Consider the following 24,491-nt stretch of genomic DNA (forward strand, 5'->3'; position numbering starts at 1 on the left):
TTTTAAAATGTTCATAAATTCTACTCTTACATCATTAATTTTTTTAAAAAATTCTACTTCTTTAAAATTATGATTTTATTTTTTTTATAAAAAATCTATATAATAAATTTACCTATAAAAAAGTTACTTTCAGGATGAAAAAAGAAGAAGTGGAAGTACTAATTGGCGATTCCTTTTTTTTTTTCATTCCATTCACAAAACATAATTGATAATAGATTACATAACTTACATTTCCTTTTTCGGAATTGTATTGTAACGATTACTCGTCAGATTAAGTTAAAAACTGATTGAAAACCATAAGATTATTTGCATGCCTAAATTAAAAGATAGCACTTATTAGTTATTAATTAATAGTTTGTTTCATAAAAGGTAAGATATGACTACCACAATCTCGCTAGTCGCTACAATAATATCTACATAGTCTTTTATGAAAAAGATTGTGAATATTGCATGTTAGCTATAAGAACCGCCCTACATGACATTGAAAATATATGTGAAAATGAATTCCGTAAAATTATTACTCCCTCCGTCCCATTTTATGCGGCACTTTTCGGATTTTGAGATTTAAACAAGTCTAACTTTGACCGTAAATTTTTCATAGATCTTTTAAACATTTTGAATTATCAATTGTTGTGACTTGTAGTACTTTTTACGTAATTTACAAATATATATATTTCATTTCAAAATAATTGAAGATTTCGTGCACAAATTCCCGGTTAAACTTAAACTATTTGACTCTCGAAAAATGAAAAGTGCCACATATATTGAGACAGAGGGAGTAATAGTGATTTTCTTTATCTCTCTTTCTCTCGTAACTTTTTCATCAGGAAATTTGATAGAAGGTGTTTGTCAAACGTCGGTAACTTCAAAATATGCAATGACTCTCTTAGAGCGGATTCTAAGAGTTTTTTTGTTGATAAAAAATGTTTGGTGCGTATTTTGCTTCAATAATGTTTGACAGACAAAATATTTATAATGAGGTCATAACTCTACTAGAGAAAACAAAGGAACCACTTCTCAAAAAATGCCTTCACTTTTGTATGGAAAATTATGATGAGACGATAGATGACCCTATATCATCAATTGAAAATTGGCATTCTATGTCAATTATAATGTTCTTAATTTCCAAAAGAAGATTTATATTGTTTTAAGTTAATGTTGAATTAGTTTCTTCCCGAAAGAGATATATCTCATATTTAAAATATCACATTTCTCACGAATATAGATGTACAATATGAACTTACTATATTTAGAGAGATCTTTACTTAATGGATAAGGCACAAGTATCTCTAGACTATAATTGAAATTTTAGAGAGATCATATTTGTGCACTTTTTGTGCTGACATGGCACCGTCAACCACCCAAGTTGGCTATGTTTGTACGAGTCCGGAGCCAAAAGGGCAAAAAAAATTGTCAAAAATTCATAAAGAGCACATCAAAATTTTTTAAAACTAAAAGGGCAAAATCGCTCCTGACGAAGCGATTTCCCTCTGACACAATGACGAAAAATCGCTGCCCTAGTAGCTATTTTGTCTAAAAACTTTTTTTATTATTAAAAATCTCTGCCAGGGCAACGATTTTGTAAAAAGTTTTTTTTAATTTAATATTCTTTTATTATTATTTATGATATATAATTCAATTTTCCTCATGCTTCAACAATTTTATTGAGTATACTGTCTGTCTTGTTTATCATTTTTATATTATTAATAATTAACAATAGGCATGAATATAATAACACTAGGCATGAAAAACGCTGCCCCTGCAGCAATGTGTAAGGAAAAAAAAATTCTGACTGGCAGCGATTTTTAATGAAAAAAAAAATTTTTCTTTTACAAAATTGTTGCTAGGGCAGCGATTTTTAATTTAAAAAAAAAAAAGAAAAAAGGTTTTTAGACAAAATCGCTGCAAGGGCAGCGATTTTTCATCATTGTGTCAGAGGGAATCGCTTCGTCAGGAGCGATTTTGCCCTTTTGGTTTTAAAAAAATTTGATGTGCCCTTTTGAAATTGTTGACAATTTTTTTTTGCCCTTTTGGCTCCGGACTCATGTTTGTACACACGCGCCTGCTATGTGTGTAGATATTTTTTCTTATTTTTTTTATTTTTAATATTTTTTAAAAAAATATTCTTATTTTCTTTATCTTGTAATTAAATTAAGTTAATACACATACTATTTTTGCCTTGTATCTAACTTCTTCTTTTTTACTTTCATTCATTGTTTTTTCTCTTTTATTTTTCTATTGATTTTATTTACTCTTTTTTTATTTTGTTTGTATTTCCTTTTGATTTGATTTCAAATTTAATTCCAAATATCTTGTTTTTAAAATAAGTTAATTTCCAATGGATATCAAAATAAGTGAAAAAAGTCAAATAAAACATATAATTTAACATTAAAATTATACACTTTTTAGTTATTTTTTAAAAAAATACACATAATTTTTTTAAAAATAATTAGAAGTGAAAATATAAGAAATTGATAAAAGAAAAAAATGAATTTTTAAAGTGAAAGAAATTAAAATAGATATTTTAAAGAAAGATATGAAAATAATTTTATATATATATATATATATATATATATATATATATATATATATATATATATATTTTTTTATNCACAGAGTAATTACACAGTTAAATTTTAAAATAAATTAGATTTTAAGTAAATAATATTACTACTTAAATTAATTAATGAATACAAATTTGACTTTAGACACCAAATCCAGTTCCAATTTATTATAAAAAATTAAAGAAAAAAAATTAATTCTCATATTTATTTTAATCTCAAGAACTAATAGGAAAAAATACAAAGATCAAACTCATACATAATCTACCTAGACATCAAAATTTGAAAGTAAAATGAATCAGAAAGAAGTCTAACTTTGAAAGAAGATGCACAAGGTTTGTTCTTGTGCCGTTGAAAGAAATGGAAATGTCCAGACAAAAAGAAAGAAGTGACCTTTTGGTGTTTCAAATAAAAATATATTTAAAAAGATAGTATTAAAAAATTCATGTAATTACATGGTGTAATTACACTCAATTCCTTACCCTCCTAAAGGAATTGAAGAGTGTAATTACACCCCTTCAATTACACCCAATTCCCCTCTTACCATGTAATTACTTGATCTACCAAACAGGACAAAGAGAGTAATTACACCAATTACACCAATTCCCAATTCCATTGTGTCCTTTCAAACAGACCCTTAATGGATAAGCCACAAGTATCTCTAGACTATAATTAAAATTTTAGAGAGATCATATTTGTGCACTTTTTGTGCTGACGTGGCATCTTCAACCATCCAAGTTGGCTATGTTTGTACAAGTCCGGAGCCAAAAGGGCAAAAAAAATTGTCAAAAATTCATAAAGAGCACATCAAATTCTTTTAAAACCAAAAGGGCAAAATTGCTCCTGACGAAGCGATTTCCCTCTAACACAATGACGAAAAATCGCTGCCCTAGCAGCTATTTTGTCTAAAAACTTTTTTTTTTATTAAAAATCTCTGCCAGGGCAGCGATTTTGTAAAAATTTTTTTTTTTTTAGTTTAATATTCTTTTATTATTATTTATGATATATAATTCAATTTTCCTCATGCTTCAACAATTTTATTGAGTATACTGTCCGTCTTGTTTATCATTTTTATATTATTAATAATTAACAATAGGCATGAAAAACGCTGCCCTTGCAGCGATGTGTAAGGAAAAAAAAAATTCTGACTGGTAGCGATTTTTAATTAAAAAAAAAAAAGAAAAAAGGTTTTTAGATTTCGTCATTGTGTCAGAGGGAATCGCTTCGTCGGGAGCGATTTTGCCCTTTTGGTTTTAAAAAAATTTGATGTGCCCTTTTGAAATTGTTGACAATTTTTTTTGCCCTTTTGGCTCCGGACTCATGTTTGTACACACGCGCCTGCTACGTGGTAGATATTTTTTCTTATTTTTTTTTATTTTTAATATTCTTATTTTCTTTATCTTGTATTTAAATTAAGTTAATACACATACTATTTTTGCCTTGTATCTAACTTTTTTTTTTACTTTCATTCATTGTTTTTTCTCGTTTATTTTTCTATTGATTTTATTTACTCTTTTTTTATTTTGTTTGTATTTCCTTTTGATTTGATTTCAAATTTAATTCCAAATATCTTATTTTTAAAATAAGTTAATTTCGAATGGATATCAAAATAAGTGAAAAAAATCAAATAAAACATATAATTTAACATTAAAATTATACACTTTTTAGTTATTTTTTTAAAAAAATACACATAATTTTTTAAAAAATAATTAAAAGTGAAAATATAAGAAATTGATGAAAGAAAAAAAATGAATTTTTAAAGTGAAATAAATTAAAATAGATATTTTAAAGAAAAATATAAAAATAATTAAATATATATAAGTTTTAATATCAATAAATATGTGTACTAACTAATTATAAAGTTCCACAAAGAAGATTTATAAAAAATAAAATTATTGTAGAAAGACTATACAATGACACTCATTTACACAGAGAGCTCATTTTTACACATTCTTTAGTGTTGTTTAGGAAAAATCTAATTAATGTGGAATATTTGTGGAAATTCGCTTATCGCCATTTATGAAGTGTTTGAAAGTGAAATTTGATGCAGTATTTGGATCCCCACTGACATACTGACAGATGCACATGTTATATGTCTCATTATAACAACACTCAGTCTTCTATTTTTATACTCAAAATAATATGATTGTTATTGAACAATAAATTTGTTTGTAGATTCAAACCATTCAACTCATCCTTTAGGATTTATCAAGTTGTCTACATAACTTTTCATTACCACTGTCCTAGAGAATTTTTCCCATGGTCTACCAAAATATGAGTTGACATTGCTCAAATCTTGGGCAGCATTTATAGTGCAATTTTGAAGCACTATTCCAGTTGTAGAATTCTAAAGTTGTCTGTGTTGTGTAGTGATTGTATTATGCTGCTTGAGAAGTGGAATGCATACTTCAATTAAGCAATTTTGAAATAGGATTGTTGCCTCGCCAAAAATAAAATCTATCGTGCCATAGATTTCGTAATATTCTCAATAGAATGACAGTCTTTTTTGTGTATAAGGTATCTTGATATCCGTCCAAACGACATCTGTAAAATGAAGCAAAATCTGCTTCTACTCTTAATGCAACTGCCTGATGCTTTATTAGTCCAACATCATTTCTAAAGTAATGTCTTGGGCTGTGAAGTCATCCCTAAAAATTAAATTAGAACAATGAGTAATTAATCAAAATCAATGAAATATGTAACACACAATATAATAGACTTACCCACAATTATAGTGTCATACGTTTGATTTTGTTGATGAAGTTTCTATTGCCATTATTATTATAGTATTCATTCCTTCTCCAATTAAGACTATATTGGTCTTCTTTTTAGCAACTTAAATATATTCTTAATACGTTTCTTGTTTATTTTTTATGTAGTATTACATGACACTATGATCTGGTGCTACTAGTATTGCTTCAACTAATTGTCCTTAAGTCTCCGGTCCCATCTTGAGAAACAACCACATTAGGCGTTTCTGTCAGCTGACTTTGACAACATAGAACTATGGTTGATAACATAGTTGAAACAACAAAAAATGACATTATATTCCAAATAGACATTGCAACCTAATATAAGTAGTGTTTTTGCAATAATGTACGCATAATAATTTATTGTTTTTATTATTAATTAACGTGATATACACGTGCAAAGCATGTACATTTAATCAAAAAAATAAAATTCTAATTTAATAGTGATTTAGGTTTTCGAAAATGATTTGGAGAATAAGTAATTGGTTGAAGGTAAAATAGAAAAATAATATATGCATAATTTTATTAATTGACATATATAACACACGTGCAAAGCACGTACATGAAATTAGATACACGTGCAAAGCACGTGCGCACTTAGTGTTGCAATGTTATACGTTTGGTTGCCGTTGATGAAGTTTCTATTACTCGTATTGTAGTATCCATTCCTTCTCCGATTATGACTATGTTGGTCTTCTTTTTATCAATTTGATTGTATTCTCGATTCGTGTCTTGTTTAATCCTTATGTAGTATTGTTTGACACTATGATCTAGTGCTGATATATTACTTCAAATATTGTCCTTTAGTCTCTTGTACCGTCTTGAGAAACAACAAAGTTAGGTATTTCTATTAGCTGACTTTGACAACATAAATCTATGGCTGATAACATAGTTGCAACAACAAACAATGACATTATATTCGGCTTGTTTAAGGAAAAAAACTAATTGAAAACTATATATATCTCTTTTTTTCTCTTTTCACCTATATACTCATTTTTATGCTAACTATAATATTCTTATTTTATAAGAAACTAAATTTTATAATTAGCAGAGTTTATTGTTAATACTTGTTACTGATTTAATTCAAAAAAAGAAGATTTATATAAATCAAATTATTGTAGAAAGACTATACAATGATACTCATTTACACAGAAAGCTCGTTTTAACAAATTTCTTGATGTTGTTTACGAGAAATCTAGATAATGTGGAATATTAGCAGGAATCCACTTATCGTCATTTATGAAGTGTCTGACAGTGAAATTTGATGCAATATTTGGATCCGTAGTGATGGATGTCCATGTTACACGTCCCTTTGTAATAGCACCCGGTCCTCTATTCTTGTACTCAAAATAATATGGTTGGAGTTAAAAAACAAATGTTTGTAGATTCAATCCATTCAATCTATCCTTTAGGATTTATCAAGTTGTCTACATAACTTTTCATACCACTATCCTAGAGAATTTTCCCCATGGTCGACCAAAATATGTGTTGACATTGTTCAAATCTTACCCAGCCTTTATAGTGCAATTTTGAAGCACTATTCCAGTTGTAGAGTTCTCAAGCTCTCTGTGTTGTGCAGTGATTGTGTTATACTGCTTGAGCAGTGGAACACGTACTTCAATTAAGCAGTTTTGAAACAGGATCGGCGCGTCACCAAACATAAAATCTATCGTGCCATAGATTTCACAATCTCGATAGAATTGACGATCATTTTTTTGTATATAAGGTATCTTGATACCCATCCAAACACATCTATAGAACGAAGCAGAATCTACTTCTACTCTTAATGTCACTGCTTGATGTTTTATTGGTTCAACATCATTCCTAAAGGTGATGTCTTGGGCTATGAAGTCATCCCCAAGTACCCCTACAAATTAAATTAGAACAATGAGTAATTAATCAAAATCAATGAAATTTGTAACACACAATGTAATATATAGACTTACCCACTGTTGCAGTGTCATACGTTTGATTTTCGTCGATGAAGTTTCTATTACCCGTTATTATTGTAGTATCCATTCCTTCTCCGATTAAGACTATATTAGTCTTCTTTTTAGCAACTCGAATGTATTCTCGATATGTGTCTAGCTTAATCTTTATTTAGTATTGCATGACACAACCACGTTAAACCTTCAGGATTTAGTAGTACTCCTAGTATATATTGCTTCAGCTATTGTCCCTTAAGTCTCCGGTCCCATCTTTAGAAACAACCACGTTAAACGTTTGTCAGCTAACTTTGACAACATAAAACTATGGTTGATAACATAGTTGCAACGACAAACAATGACATTATATTCGAGATAGCTATTGCAAAAGCTGAAATTATCAATAGTCACTGGAGGAAGAATATGAAAGGAACAAAAAAAAATTAGATGGTAGAAATTATCACGTAGCGTCTCCTCTATATATAGTTGTTGTAATAAAGGGACAGAGGTAATATTATATTGATGACAATACAAATAATACATTAATTGAAGAGAAAATGTAAAAATTGGAGTGGGTCACTACATGTTTCCTAATATAAGTAGTGTTTTTTTTGTAATAATGTAACATACACACAATAATTTATTATTTTTATAGTTAACGTGATATATACGTGCAAAACACGTACATTTAATTGAATTATTAAATTTTTCTAATTTAATAATGACTTAGATCTTTAAAAATGATTTGGAGAATAAGTAATTAATGTTGAAGGTAAAATATAAAAAAATATATGCATAATTTTATTGATTGACGTGAGACACACGTGCAAAGCATGTGCACTAAACTAGACACACGTGCAAAGCATGTACACACCAAGTATTGCAATATCATATGTTTGGTTGTTATCGATGAAGTTTCTATATATTGCCCCTAATTATTGTAATATCCATTAATACTGGACATGTGAAATAGAGATGCACAGATGTCCCAACAAGGAGGTGTGAGAGGTTGGATGTAGTAGGCATGAGGAGAGCTAGAGATAGGCAGAAAAAAGCATTGGGGAGAGGTGTTTAGATAGGACATGACCCAACTTCAGATTATCGAGGACAACCTTAGAGAGGAGGGTGTGGAGGTCGCGCATTAAGATAGAAGGTTAATTGGTAGTGGAGTGTTGCCTTGTTTTCTAGGGTTCATACTTGTTGATATTTATCGTTGTACTAGCCGTATTCTTGTAGTTCTAATTTTTGATATCTATCATCAGCTTATTGTGTTTTCGTTACTACGTACACCATTTTGTTATTCATATTCTTTTCTTCTAGGCTTTGCATTTTCTTCTTCTTTATACTTGAAATTGTTGTACTTGAGCCTAATGTCTTTCGGAAATAGTCTCTCACTATCACAAAATTCACTTTTAGTGGCATTTGATTTTCCTTTTAGCGGCAATATTTATTGCCACAAAATTTTTTAGCGGCATTTAAGTTAATGTCATTGCATCCAGTGTCGCTAAAGCCTTTAATGGCATTTATATAGAGTGCCGGTAAATATCCATACTATTGCCACTAAAAGTAATCACTTCTAGCGGCATTTATTTAGTGGCAATTATTATTGCCGGTAAAGGTTCCTTATTTTGCGGCATTTGTTATTACCGGTAAAAATACAATAATTGCCGCCAAACAAGACCTATTTTAGTGGAAATTATTATGGAAACTTAAGTTGACCATAAATTCACCTCAATCATATATTTAAACAGAAAACCAATTAGAAAAAAGTAATAGAAGAATTACATGACTCAAACAACATCATTCATATAAAACAAGAACAATCAATACACCCACTCTCGTCTTCGTAAAAAAAATATGAATTATCTAAACAACAACGATATGTTCAAGTTATCAAAAAAACAGAGAGAATGTGTTCAACAATGGAAAAACAAAGATTGAACTATTATTTCTTTTTCCTGGCGAAACTATGGCAACTTGGATAACAATGATATGCTATCAGGAGGATCTTTAATAGAGACAAATTTATTTGATATTTGTAGCTAGGCCAATCAGGCAGCACGTCGATTCAGAAGAAGCATCATTAGGTTGATTGCATTGTTTGCTGATGCAACATCTTAGAGCCCTATCTGCATCAAATTGCTTACAGTATTAGCTGGCAAAGTAATAGTGGCCTGAAGAAGAACTGAATGAAGTGGTAAATACACTATCTATGTTCTTCTGAAAGCATAAGGAAAAGAATTATCTGTACTAGGCTCACAAAGATGTTTGCCAATTGCTAGATAAGGAACTCCCCGTAAATTCTAAAAAACATTCAACTTTAGATCCTAAACTGCAACTGGATAAAACAGCTAATTCAAAGTGATGAAGTAGAGAAACCATGAAATATTGTGTAGAAAGAAGACACCTTTTTCTCAACCAATAGTCAAGCATTTTCTTAGAGCTGCATTACACATAACAAAAACATGAAACACCTTCTGCTTTTTTGCCATCACTGTCGCTCCATATTGGAACTCTAGTTACTAGTAACATTCCAAAACTTTTCGGTCTAATTCACAAGAAACATTTATGATAGTGAAAAATGTACTCAATCTTTTTAATGAAAAAGAGTAAGCATAAGGATCACGTGGTACTCGTTCTAATCACCGTAAAAAATCACGAGCCTGTCTATCACTCCAAACCGAAGACTCAGACCATATACTATGTATTAGTGATTCTTATATCTATGAATTTGTCTTCTCATAGTTTATATCACAGAGTTGAGCCAATAAGCTTAAACCCCAACAAAGAGAGCAACATTCAGATAAGAACGTAAAAATATAGAAGGTGGCCAGAGGGATAATCATCAGAACTGAACAAAATATTCAAAAACAAACAATTAGCACACAAAGGTATGACTTGATGAGACTCAAATTTTATAATCAGAGTGTGAGTAAACGGATAAGTCAAGAATGAAAATTTGGTACCTTCATCTTGTATCCATTATCAAGGACCTTCAACTGATCAAGATCTTTTCCGAGTTGCCGGGATGTTGGTTCTAATTCTGCTAATAAGACTGGACGGATCTTAATAGATTTTTCATTGAAGAACGTGATTGGTCTGAACATGCCGAGTTGGTACCTATAAAGCATGTACTTTCAAATTTATAACTTATACATTGTAAAATCGTTTATGCTATTAGTGCATTTAGTTAACTGCTAAGGCTACTACTAATTCTACTTATCATGGACTGTTATGTGTAATTAGCTTTAGGCTCTGATGATCTAAACATTTCTATTGTGAGTTAATAACAGGTAAAATCTGCAGCAAATTTTTACCAGTACAGCCCAAAAATCAAAAGTCAAGTAAGACACCGGGTAACGCCAGACAGGTTTTGATATGTCATAGGGGAGCCTGAAGAACCCAGTGACCAGCATAGATATACCCTAACACAGCATATACAATTGTTAAAGTGTAGAAAATGGTATGCATTTATAATTTAGATTCTAAGATAAGAAAAAATTTCGTAGTCTAATAAACGGAAACAGATTAAGTTTACTACCAGAATGCCAACCCCTATGATGATACCCATGAGGAAATTAGGGACAACACTAGCTATGACCATCATCAGGCTCTCAACCGTCATAATGCTGGCATAAAGGGCCAGTACAAAGAACAAATAGTGGGAGAATCCTGGATGGAAGTAGACCATGAAGTAGCAGACAGTACCAGAAAGAACTGCAATCAATATAAGGAACGGCACTGCAGATAACGTGTTGCTTATCACAAATACAATGACACCATAATGCCCATTCATCCTTTCCCTTTGAAAAACCTGTTTTGATTGACCAAATTATTAGATTTGTGTAGCAATGTATCATATAGATAAGGTAGGTTTTTCTAGAGTGTCATACAAAGTACGAACTTTCATATCCTCCACGAATGAAGGGAAACCTCCTATCGACATGAATGTCATAAATCAATGACGAAAGATGAACATGCAGCTCTTGCCTGCATAATGTCAATTTGATAAGTAGATAAAAAACGCGTCTTCTTGAAGGAGACATTAATTACAAAGGAATCAAGTAAAAATCCCATTAGGAGAAATAAGTTACCTGGATGGAATTATACTTGGTTCCCACATTATAATAGATGGTTCCAAGACAGACGGAGACGACTGAGTAGATCACAACCCTCAGCCAGTAATAGCCAAAGTCTCTAGACATATTAACAAACGAACGTTTGGTTAAGGTGTAGGACTGCATAAAGAAACTAGCCTGGCTTCCATTAGAATCTAGCATTGTTCCTTTCTGTTACAAAAAAAGAAAAGAAAAGAAAGATTACAATTGATCAAACTTATTAAACTAAGAACAAAATAAGTTCAATGAAGGAAGGTGAAGGTCTTTATATCCTAAGCCATGCTAAATACAAAGGCAATATGTATAAATCCATGCTACTGTTGCTTAAAGAAAGTACTACAGAAAGCGGAAACTTATATATATGGACTAGTGGCTATTTTATTGCACTTGTAAACAAAGAACACATTACACATGGTCTGTAATGTGTATGCTTCAAGTGTTTCCAACTGTGAACAGAGTAGCATTACTCATTTAAAAAGTTATTCCCAAATCTAACGCAAACTTTTGGAGTTTGATTAGTAACAAGATGATCTCAAAAGACATACTTTGATCAACTCTCTTAGAGTGGCCTTAACTTTGTCGAAATCAGAGTTACAGCACCGGAGGAAATGATCTGATGGATTTCTGAAAGAAGGACAAATGATGGAGAATCTTGAGTAAGGGAGGTATATCTTGCCTGATTTGCTTCAGAAGCTTTACCAAAGTAAACCGTTTTGCCTCCGGAAAGCAAGTATAATCTGTCAAACAGCTCAAATACTTCACAGCTTGGCTGGTGAATTGAGGCAATCACAGTCCGTCCATCTCTTGAAAGACAATGCAGTGTCTGTATTACGAAGAACGCTGAGGCACTGTAACAAATTCCAGAAATTTTAAGGTATTGTTCATCAATACTGTGCAATTAACATTGTTAAATCAGTGATCTATTCTTAAGAACATTATCTACCTATCTAGTCCACTTGTTGGTTCATCAAGGAGGAGTAATCTAGGACTCATTAGAATCGCAAGGGCAATACTTACCCTCCTAATACGTAGTTGGTTCATAGATATAAGAATCACTAATACATAGTTGGTTACAATTATAAACGATTTTACAATGAAGCTACCAGAAGTGATAAGAAGTGTAAAAAGAGGAGAAAGATGGAACACGTCTTACCGGTGATTTGTCTCCGCCGAGTGACGAGTGAAAGCATCCTATCGACCTCTTTGCTACCTCCGGCAATTTGTAAAAAGCGTCGCCGCGAAGCGTATCCTTTATCGACCTCATTGTTACTGTCTCCACCAGCTGATTAGCATAAATGTTTGCTCTGAAAGGCCCCCCACACTCGATTCTTACCACTGAACCCTAATTATACTTCATTTCCAAATACAAATTGAAGGAAATTGAGGACTGAAATAACTAGTTCAGGGATTTGGGGAACTAATTGCTTGAGAGAGCGCCCAGCGAGGGAGAAGTAGAGCGGATAAAATTAGAGCGAGTCCGCATTTTTCTGTAAGGGCATGTTTGAATTGGATTTGGTGTAATTGGCGTAATTACAGAATCTTGTCCTGTTTGGAAGGATAGGTAATTGGTGTAATTGGCAGGGTAATTACACTCTACAATTCATAGGCAGAGGCTGTGAATTACTGGTAATTACATGGTGTAATTATCACCTGATTACTTTTTAATTTCTTTTTTTTTCTATTTTTATTTTTTTGTTTTAATTTTTTTTACTTCTATTATGTTAAGTTTTTTTTTATTTTTATTATTCTAAAAATTTGTAAAAGTTTATTTTTTATTTTATATTATTATATTTCATTTCCTTCTTGTTCTCAACTTTACTTTACGTGATTCTATGTAATTTTTTCGTATTATCTATTTCTTTATGTCATGCTTATTTTCTCATTATCATAATTTTATTAGTATTCTAATTTTTAAATTAAAATAGAATTTATTGTTAAGTTAGGTTACAGACTTACGTTTTCTTTATTAAGAAAAAATAAAAATAAATCATATTTATTGCTATGTTGAAATTTGTTATAATTTTTTGTTTTGAATTTATAACTTATGTTATATTTTCAGTTTCATTTGTTTTAGTAATATTGAATTTACATTGCACGTCATTTTTTAATTAGACTTGATAGATTATATTTTTGTCAAACATTTAATAATTTAAGACATTTTATTTATGTATTATTCTTTTTATCAAACATGCATTTCACGATATTCGTAGAAACTTTATACTTTTAGTTGTTACGATCAATTCAATTGAAATATATTAATTTGAAAAAATATAAATCAATTATTTTTTCATAATATTAGTTACAGAAAATATGTTTATTAATTAATATATTTTCAAAAAAGAATATATATCTTAAATAATTAATTTAATGTCATTTATAAAGTATCTTATTTGTCTAGTATAAATTTTAAATAATTAATTTTTATTTTTAAAATTTATTATAATTTTATAATTGCAATTGTGCATCCAAACAGAACATGTGTAATTACACTGTGACATCCAAACAGGACATGTGTAATTACACTGTAGCAACCAAACATGTCAGTGTAATTACACCAATTCCAATTACCAAGTGGCTTTCCAAACAGACCTTAAAAGATTTGTATCTTTTACCAGTAAAAGCATAAATGCCGCTAATAAGTGAATTTAGGGTACAAATTAGTGGCAATTAGTTCCTTACTCTGGTGTAGTGTCTCTACCTATACGAGATAGTAATAATACTTGCGTATATTATATCCTGCTCAAATTTCACTTGTGGAATTTCACGAAGTATGTTATTATTGTTATTGATGTAGCATGAATATTTCTGCAAACCTATTTTACATGTATGTAGGTCAGTAGGTGAATTTAAATCATCATGCCTCAAAAGGGTCTGTTAATTGGTTGATAGTCACAATCACGTGGCACAACTTTGATACAAAAGTTGGAAAAAAAATTCATGCTTCCCGAAGTTGAGTGAAAATGTAACATCCGCAAATGCAACGGATATAGTAATGGAAGATTGATAAATCTACTAAAATTAATTTGATTGAACAAAACAAGCAAATAATTAAGTTATGCGAATTTGCATTATCTTTGTACATTATATATATTTATTTTTTATTATTGATTTTATTTAAGTTTATTAATATTATAATTAGAATAATTATTTTTATGAATTTATTATAATACATCACATAATGTCACAGATTAAATCTCATATATGAGCTACATTGTACTATTATAAATATTTTTTCACTTTATTTGAAATTTTTGAAGATGCATTTGAAGATGAAGTTGTGTTCGATTATAAATTTTACAAATAATATCTAGTTATTTAAATATACCTTTCCTCCAAAACATGAAATATGTGGAAAAGAAGAAAATAGCATCCCAGTGTATTGACAATTCACAAATTAACCCTACTAAATATGTTGTATATTTTGTGGTCAAAGAAGAAAACATTATCTGTACCAAAAAAAAAAAAAAGTTTATCCAACCTTATTGTACAATACTACATATATGTGTGTCATTGTACAAGACCAAAATAAATAAATTGTGTAAGCAAAGAATTGCATCTAATTATATTTCGTACCTCTCAAATAGAGTAGAGTATATATATCCAAATTTGTTTTCTCATTCTCTTGTTTAAAAACAAAGAAATATAAAATGCCAACATTTTTTTTATTACTAGGACTGTCTAAAACAAAGTAATAATATCAGTTCAAAGTTGTTGGGGGGTTTGTTTGCTACTTACTCTAACATGCCAAAGGTAAGAAACATATTTTGAAATCAAACTTAGAAAACCAACACAGCAGCATACAAAGAAGAGACAGAAATTAACAAACAGAAGTTGAAATTTTGAGCCCCGAGAATGGCTTCATAGTATATCAAGCCAATTATCTCACTAGAACTTTTCAATAGCTACTCCATCTCTCAGAACCTCGTAAGCCTCCCTACTTCGGGTTTTCTTCAACCCAGCTGTGAAATGAACCTTGGATTTTTCTGAAGAGATGGCAGTAACTTTTACCCACACCATCACCTTTGTTTTTATTCCTTCAATCTCAACTAGCTTTCCTTTTTCCAGATATCCAGTAACAGATGTAGAGAAGCGTAATACAGATGAATCCTTGTAACCAACTTCACATACAGAGGGTATAAAGACAGTGAGCTTTCGTGTCTCTTCATTGAACTCGTAATTGGTGGCATCCCGAGGAAAAATACCTACTGGAACATCATATTCCTTCAGAAGATCTGGCAATGGCTTTTGCATTTTTCCTACAAAACCAAGATTAAGAAGGGAAGATAAGAGGTTATCACTTGTACCAAACGACATACTATAAAACTTGTTGATATAGCTAGAAATCCTCAAGAAAATGAATAAGGGACTTCCCGGTCAGAGAATAAAGAACTTGGCACAAGACAAGTTAGAATAGAATAGTCTTCTAGTCCACAGCTAACTCCCAACAAAAACATCACTAGAGAAAGAATTTGTACACCATATTCAACCAATGTTCCCTCCCGGCGAACAAAAAGCTACCTCACTGTGCTGGACAATTCCTGTCCACGAATAAAAAAGAAAACCGCACACAAATAAACACTCAGAGACTCTTACAAGAAATGTTCCCCCCCTGGCACTCCTGATTTCTCATCAACTAATTCACTCACCATTCTTAATAATTCATAAACACTATTGTGAGATATTCTTGGCAGCAACATAGCGATGTTATTTACCTGTCCTTGCCCTCCAACTGCCTTGGGGAAAGACAGGTGTGCTAGTGGATCAGACAGCAAATTTTGAACATACAAGGGTGAGGTGGGGGATGGAAGTGCAAGCATGGTGAGTTATGCAGAGAGAGCACAAACCTTTAAGCTTGTTCACTAGCCATTTTGTTCCTCCTTCAATACTGCTTTGCAATGACTGATCATTGAAACGGAAAGGATCAGTATGAACCAAAACGACTGAAACAGATATATAGAAATACCACACAGAAGTGACTATGGGAACCAACTGCTCTTTGCCAAACAACTCAAACTTAGCAAACATCTATTGTTCTTCCTAGGGAATAATAGCTCTAAATCGGTTTCAGTTGATGTGCTAAAAAAGTGACATTATCAAGATTTTGCGGAATTGAAAATTCTTTTGAATCTCTCCATCAATTGCGCTCATTAGCTTTAGTGCAGCAGGAAACTTAAGTGGATTTGGTTACCATTTTTCTCTCCTGAAGAACTATCATAACATTATAATACTTTTAAGTTTTAATCATACTAGAACATACGAGTTTTTACAGGCTTTATTATTTTAGAATTTAAAGGTTTCTGTTGGCTTTTACCATCATCTTGAGGATAAAGGTTTTTCATTTGTTTAACGCTTGTATTCACAGTTAACAGCTTCACACTAGCATTCATTGGCATGCCCAACTGTCAAGTTTATGCTCACATTAAATAATAAAGCCAAAGAAGATGTAATAAAGGTCGAGACGAAGGTTCCTTTATCTCCACAGAACAGAATATACAGAATTATATTGTTCTCTAACAGCAAGTAGGTGTTTGAACATTAACGGAGTGATATTGGGAAAAAAATAGTATTGAAGTTAATAAAAAGTTGCGTTGAACATGTATTTCACTGGAATAAAGAAGAAGTTGAAGTTTTGTGAGTGAATGAGAAAAAAATCACTTTGTCAAATTTGAAAAATTCACCTTCAAAAACTAACCAAAAAACATTCTAATCTATAACCAAAAACAATGTTCAATGAAAATATTTTTCAGAAAAAAGAAAAAGAAAACTCATGTCCTAACGGGACTTAATAAATGTAACAAGAGATGCAATTCATTAAAATTGAAGGTCAACCGCACAAATAAGTCCACATGAGCCTTGGACCAGCAATGTCAAATACAAATTTGTCTACTGTCCAAGAACAACATAGGAAATACAAAAAAACTGGAAGAACAAAAGCATGAGGGAAGATACTGCTCATCCAAAAAGTTGTGAATTTTAGCAAATCAGTGACAAAATTTAGTAGTACCATCAACCATACCTCCACTAAAGCTTGTTGTATGTGGAAGTCTTATCCAAAAAAGAAATTTCTAGTGGCATTTCCTGGTTATCAATCCATTTTCCACTAAGAAGGGTTCCGCATTCCCATTTTCAGTCAAAGAGCCAATTTCCCAATACATCTAATTTGAAATATCACGGTACAGATGAATATGCAGTACATCTAAAATATATACCGAGAACCAATTTTCAAACGTCATCACTCGCCACATAATCCTCAAAAATGCCAACGGAAGTAACCTCCCCCCCAATTAAATCAACTTCCATCATGTCACAGAAGTCATATTTATGCCAAGTTGTAGTCGTTCTGAATAGCAACAACATAGATCAAAATATCATATACATAGTGGCACCAGTTGATAACTAAGCTGCAGAGGAATCAGCAAAATGGTATCTTCATATGCACTATTCTATACTCCCCCGGGTCCGATTTATGTAACTCTCTTTCTTCTTTGATCAGTCCCAAAAAGAATGGAACTTTTCTATATATGTAATGATTTGACTTTAAACTTTCATTTTACCCTTAATGAGTTTGAGTTCTAGTCACACAAATGTGAAATGCCTATTGATTATTTTGGACAGCAAGTCTCAAAAGTCTTCCTTTCATTCGTAACGGTTGTGCCCAGTCAAAACACCTTCACATGAATTGGAAAGAGGGACAACAAGTTTCAAAAGTCATGCTTTGTAACTAGCAACATTCCATGCATTTGACAATAGAATGTCTTATTTGGTAAATAGCATAACATCCTCAAATAGGAGTTTTGGCTCACCGTATTAGGATTATAAATTTAAAAAATTGGCACTCTGTCATGATGTGCATCACCCATCACACATACCGTTGAACAAAAACACTTGGGGCTTATAATCCTACATCCACTTCTAGCAAGAAAAAGCTCATTCAGCAAATTTAGACTATGGGAAGACAAACATCCTAGCCGTCAACATAAATTTTGCAACCAAAAGCTGTAAAAGTTTAATGCTTCCCACAAACATAATTAAGAATTCCCAAAATTATACCACAGAAAAAGCTCAAATAATCAGGACTGAACGAAACATTAAAGTTGATTAATAACCGATAACTTTGAGAAAAATGGAAATTGTGGTCACACCCACTATCCTCAGCTTGAACCGCAGTATACCAAGTAGAAACCCTATCTAGAAAAAACTAAATTTTATCAAAATTGAGGACAAACTTGTTAATCATTCAGGTAAATTATGCAATCAATTGCTTCCACAAACATAAAGAAGAAATGAATCCCCCAAAATTAGATCATAACAATCAAAATTCAAATAAAAACGATACATTTGATAAGCAAACCGAATGAAAGGGAGAAAAGGGCATACATTAATGTCATCGCCGACGGAATTGATCTCCTTGTTGGCTCTTTTACCTATCCAGTAAGAACCCACTTTGTTCAATATCTGATCCATTCTGAAGGTCGAAGATTTCTATAAACCCAATAACGAAAACTCCAAGAGCTTAAACAACTCTTCTTCCTCCTTCCTCCCTCTCTCTGAGTCCAATTCAGAGAGATAAAGTGGATTCGAGTTTTCTTCTACCCCAATTTTTCCACCAAATATGAACAATCCCAATTTTGTTTTGGCAAAGCTTCTTTTCCTATTATTGTTCTCTTAACTCTTAAGTATCGTGCGTGCCATAATCGTAAACCCTTTTTATCTATAAAATGTCCTCGCGCATCGCATGATCCGTATATTAGTTATACTAAAAAAGGCAAAAGGCATAAATTACCCCTTAAACTTGTACCCAAAAGTCATTTACACACTTTAACTAATGGGGCAACCTATTACATACATTAAGTACATAAAAATATATTTATTTCCCCCTTCCTTCACACAACCCAGGGCATATTTTGCTCCACATAGTTGAGCGCGTCAACACGCTAATAAAGTCATTTTTATTTATTTTTTTAATTAAAAAAACCCAACCCAACAGTTATATTCTCATTCTCTTCATATAACCCACTCACCCGACCCTAATGAACAAGAACCCTAATTTTTCATCCAAAAATCTGAATCAAGAACCCTAAATTCAAACATAGTTCAAAATTCCTTCTTTTGAATCAAAGGTAACTCTTTTTCATTATTATTCATTCATCTCTTTTCCATTTTGATTCATTCCTCTCTTTTTCATTTTGATTTGTTTCTATCTATTTAATATTTTGAATTTTTAGTTGTTTGATTCGCGGTAATTCTTATTAAGGTGCTACAATGGCTCGAATAAGCTTGACTAGGGTCTGTTTGCAAGAGGAAGATCATGAATTAGAAGAGGTGCGATGCAAACATGGATTTGTGAAGTACTATGCTCTGCAGACATGGAAGTACAATGCAAACATGGATTTGTGAAGTACTATGTCTTCGACCACTCGTTGTTGGTGACGATTGAAACTGTATCGCCTTCCTCTTTTACATCTTTGTCGTCTAAGAGCTGTTTCTCAAGCTCTTGAAGACAATTCATCATCTTTTTATCAGATTCCTGAGACAACAATTCCTTTACTCCGATGGATGCTCTGTTTTGAATCGAATTTAGAGACGAAACCCTTGTAAAATAATTCTAAATACCTGGAGATAAAAACCCACCAATATTAGCAGCCTCTGACCGGAATTGTTGCAAAACAGGTAGAGCGTGGCGCGTATTCATCATTGTAGAGACATTTGAATTCGAAGAAAATTCAGATGAAATTGAAGAAGAAGCAGCGGCAATAGAAAAATCTACAGGGGAAAAAAGAGACATTGGAGAAGACTGCTGATAACTTCTGGGTTTTACGTTACGGAGATAAAACCCAAGTCCTTGCTACTGTTGTTGTTGTTGTTGTTGAAGTAGCATCATCTGTTGTTGTTGTTGTTTCTGCTGCTGCTGATGTTGAAGTTATAGAAACTGCAATTGTTGTTGTTGAAACTCCGCAAGAGATCACTTCCCCATCAAATTGGGTCTCCCTTGATGAACGATTTGTGTAACCAGGTCAGGCAAAATACCCGATAGCAGTGAAAAATAAGGCCTTTGTGAGTTGTTATTCATGGTAGAACTTCCATTGTTGCTTCCACCGGCACCGTAAAACTCACCGGAGTACCCACCAAACCCTAGTAACCACCGATTTGCTTCCACCAAACNGTGTGTAATAGGTCGTCATAATAGTTTGAGCGTGTAACTGATTTTTCCGCATAAATTTAGGAGGAAATTTATGTTTTTTCTCTAATAAAAAAGTATTAAATTGAACATATATGTACAAGTATGTAACATAAACTTGACAACATAAATAGTACTATCAATACAAATATAAAAATATATCTCATAAGAATGATTGGATATTCTTTTCTTTTGATATCATTACACCAAATTTACTTAATAGAACTTATATTTTTGGGAAAATGCATAAGTACCCCCCTAGCCTATGCCCGAAATCCCTGAGACACACCTAACCTTTACTAAGGTCCTATTACCCCCTCGAACTTATTTTATATATAATTTTCTACCCCTTTACGGCCTACGTGGCACTATCTTGTGGGCCCAGCACGTGTTGACAATTTTTTCAAGAATAGTGCCACGTAGGCCGAAAAGGGGTAGAAAATTATATATAAAATAAGTTCGAGGGGGTAATAGGACCTTAGTAAAGGTTAGGTGTGTCTCAGGGATTTCGGGCATAGGCTAGGGGGGTACTTATGCATTTTCCCAAAAATATAAGTTCTATTAAGTAAATTTGGTGTAATGATATCAAAAGAAAAGAATATCCAATCATTCTTATGAGATATATTTTTATATTTGTATTGATAGTACTATTTATGTTGTCAAGTTTATGTTACATACTTGTACATATATGTTCAATTTAATACTTTTTTATTAGAGAAAAAACATAAATTTCCTCCTAAATTTATGCGGAAAAATCAGTTACACGCTCAAACTATTATGACGACCTATTACACACCTAATCTTGTTCAAAGTGAATATTAATGCTCCCTTAGAACGTGACATGGCAAAGAGAGTGTCTTCACCTTCCTTAAGGTGCGTGAGAAGAAAAATTATATGTTAAAATGACAAATTTCAACACATGGCACTATTTTATTGGTCATTATATAATTATGTATTATAATTTTTAAAATATTAATTATTTCAATTTTCTTTCTTTTTTAATCTTTTTATTGGTGGCCTAATTTCTTTAAAGCTTTTACATTTTTCTTTATTTTGAGTTATTCTTCTTCTTAAGGAATCACTGCATTTGTCACCATTGATTGTTTGATATAAGCACATTCAACACTCTACCCATAAAGAGGAACTCTTAAAAATTAGAAAGGAGTGGAGAAGATGATGACTTCCATAAAAAAAGTTAATAATTTTCAACTTAAAGTTCATGATTTTTCCGTTCGAACTCGCCGGAGAAGATCGCCGAAAAAGAATCATGAGAATGATATGATTTCTATTGAAAATTTTATGACATTTATACATAAAATTCATAATTATATTGCCTAAATTTATCAAAAGTTCACCGAAGAAAATGATTTCTCAATCTTTGTCTTCTCTATTCTCGCCGGAGAACTACCAACAACCATCACAATGTCATATTTGTGTCTCATATCATCAATAACATATTTGATTAATCAATTACACACAAAAAAATACTAATGAAACGCTTGATTTACATACATAGTTATCAAGATTCTTAAAGAATTTTACATATCTGAAATTTCTATTTGTTTCATCGGCAACAATGGTGTTGCCCATCGCCTATCGGCGCCGCCAACATCTCTATACTTCATAATCGACTTACTGACTCCTATTTTCTCTTCAAATTTTTATCCCCCCTTCAATTTATGAACAATGGAGAATGAAGAAAAAATAGATTTTAAAAAGAGAAATGTATGGTGAGAGAAGGAAGACGCCCAGATTTTTAATTCATTGCAAAAGTTTAAGAAAATATCAAGAAAAAAACTTTTAAAATTTTAAAATAATATTATTTATGTGTGAAAATGCGTGTACAACACTTTTTTTTTTACACAAAATTGAAATTGTCTTCGAAAGGGGGTATAAATATCACTTTGAACAAGATTAAGTGTGTAATAGGTCGGCACAATAGTTTGAGCGTGTAACTGACTTTTCGGCACAAGTTAGGGGGTCATTCTTACATAAAAATTAATATATGAAAGTTAACATTATTATCTAATCATAATTTAGAAAAGTTACTCATTAATTTAAATATATTTGTTCGATAATGAACAGTAAATTATAGTGTCAAACTACACAAAAAATTGAATTGTATTTCTCAAAATATTATGTCATGTGGATAAATATATGTTACACTTTAAATAAAACTATCAATATCAACGATAATTTTTTCTATAATTATAAAACAGTCAAATGCGACGAAAAAATATATATAAACCCAATAAATCATTTGTAAAACAAGACAAATTACAAAATGAGATACAACCTATAATAGCATATTTGACAAACACTATTTATTTATATTATTTAAAGAAATATAGTATAATATCAATTGCTACTTTTTAAAAAATTAATCTTACATACAATTTTATTAATAAATACAAAATACATGATTGTTAGAGACAACACAGCTTAGTTATATATTGCTTAGTGCTTACACAATTTCACATCGCTTATTAATTTAAAAATACTACAAAATTTGGAAGAAAATGGCTAACATTTTGAATGTGGGCTAATACAAATAATGGAGCCACCCAAAACCTTAAAACATTTTATTAATTTAGAAAGATTTCTCCATTTCACTATGTTGAGTACATATATACAATTGTTAATTTGAAAGTGTTTACTTAACTGAATAGTAATTTAGAAGATTTAGGATTCATTTAATTGATGAACTCTTTGTTGAAGTTCATCGGTACATTAGCATATGTTTATTTTGGAAAAACAAACTTTAAGTTTGTCTCTCTGATGATGAAGTGATAAAATTTTTGACTTACTATATTTATAATTAGTTCAATGACTTTAAAAGTCTATATGATATTATTAACTTAATGCAGCTCGACACGTCATGACCTTTTATGATTGTATAAATTTCACAGAAAAAATCTATAAAAAATTTATTGTATTTATCCAACTTAACACATCATATATTTACTATTGACTTCTTTTTTCTTATTTTTGACTTGATCAAACAATAATTTCTCTATTTGTAGAATCATCTTGTCTATAGCAATAAAAGTCGAGTCATTTATGAGAAAAAATTGTTATCTAAAGACTAAAGACCATGATATGTCAATAAAAGTTATAACATATTATTTACTTTTAGATAACAATTGTTGTCCTGCAAAAATTTATAAATCACATAATAAACATGAATGTTCAAACTGGAGAAATGAGTCCAAAAGAATAAAACGATCATACAAGTTGTTTCAGTAGGAATACCCTTATTTTGGGGTGGTCTTTTAATTTTTGTCTCTTAAATTGATGGTCTCTAATTTTTGCCCTTTAATATTTTACGTGATAAAAAAAGTGGTTAAAAATAACCCTGACATTGAAAAAAAATTGCAACTGAAATTCGCAAGACACAAGTAGGATTGTTCATGGTTATGGTTAAAAAAATCAAATCAAATCGCAATCCAAACCAAACCAATTAAAAAAATTGATATTTGGGTCGGTTGGTTTAATATAAATTTTATAATTATTTATATATTTTTCATAAATAAAATATAAATATTTTGTTAAATTTTAATTAACTTTAAGTTTTTAACTTTACCATTTTCTCAAACCCCAACACTTAAATTTTAGTTTAACTATTGCAATCCTAAGTCCAAGTCCATCAAAATCCATACTTTAGTTTTTACCTACCCTATCTCACATGAGATAGTCACACTTTCTCTTCATTGAATCACTTTGTTTGTGTAATAATAAATCTAGTATTGCTTAATGTAGCTTTCCTGTGAGACAATCATAACCAAATCGACAATTACTTTTTTCGTTTGGTTTGATTTGATTTTGAAAATTTAAAATCCGACTAAATTGGTTTGATTTTGATTTTAACTATTAACCAATTTAAATCGAACAATGAACGTCCCTAGACACAAGTTATGTCACACAAAGCATAAGTTTAATTAGTTTCAGAATTTTATGCC

At 31.1% G+C, this 24,491-nt stretch overlaps 1 protein-coding gene and 3 pseudogenes across 1 annotated transcript; all 4 read right to left on the bottom strand.

Annotated features, from left to right (window-relative positions):
* Positions 1-4,525: 4,525 nt before the first annotated feature.
* On the bottom strand, positions 4,526-5,623 carry LOC125864096 (probable pectinesterase 56; annotated as a pseudogene).
* An 872-nt stretch (positions 5,624-6,495) lies between these two features.
* LOC125864097 (pectinesterase-like) lies at positions 6,496-7,601 on the bottom strand (annotated as a pseudogene).
* A 2,480-nt stretch (positions 7,602-10,081) lies between these two features.
* LOC125864098 (ABC transporter G family member 11-like) lies at positions 10,082-12,618 on the bottom strand (annotated as a pseudogene).
* A 2,378-nt stretch (positions 12,619-14,996) lies between these two features.
* LOC125866028 (uncharacterized protein At5g01610-like) lies at positions 14,997-19,008 on the bottom strand. The gene is made up of 3 exons (XM_049546311.1): positions 18,732-19,008; positions 16,199-16,253; positions 14,997-15,610 (listed from the first exon to the last, which is right to left on the bottom strand). The coding sequence occupies exons 1-3, from the start codon at positions 18,816-18,818 to the stop codon at positions 15,240-15,242; spliced, it is 513 nt and encodes a 170-aa protein (XP_049402268.1). The 5' UTR covers positions 18,819-19,008; the 3' UTR covers positions 14,997-15,239.
* Positions 19,009-24,491: the final 5,483 nt, after the last annotated feature.

The sequence above is a fragment of the Solanum stenotomum genome, chromosome 5 (genome assembly GCF_019186545.1).
Source record: "Solanum stenotomum isolate F172 chromosome 5, ASM1918654v1, whole genome shotgun sequence".
NCBI lineage: Eukaryota > Viridiplantae > Streptophyta > Magnoliopsida > Solanales > Solanaceae > Solanum > Solanum stenotomum.

Coding starts and splice junctions, on each gene's coding strand:
- LOC125866028 (XM_049546311.1), bottom strand. CDS start 18,818: ATGGATCAGATATTGAACAAAGTGGGTTCTTACTGGATAGGTAAAAGA. Junction 16,254..18,731: donor CCGTCGGCGATGACATTAAT/GTATGCCCTTTT, acceptor TTCAATGATCAG/TCATTGCAAAGCAGTATTGA. Junction 15,611..16,198: donor GCTAGTGAACAAGCTTAAAG/GTTTGTGCTCTC, acceptor TTGGTTTTGTAG/GAAAAATGCAAAAGCCATTG.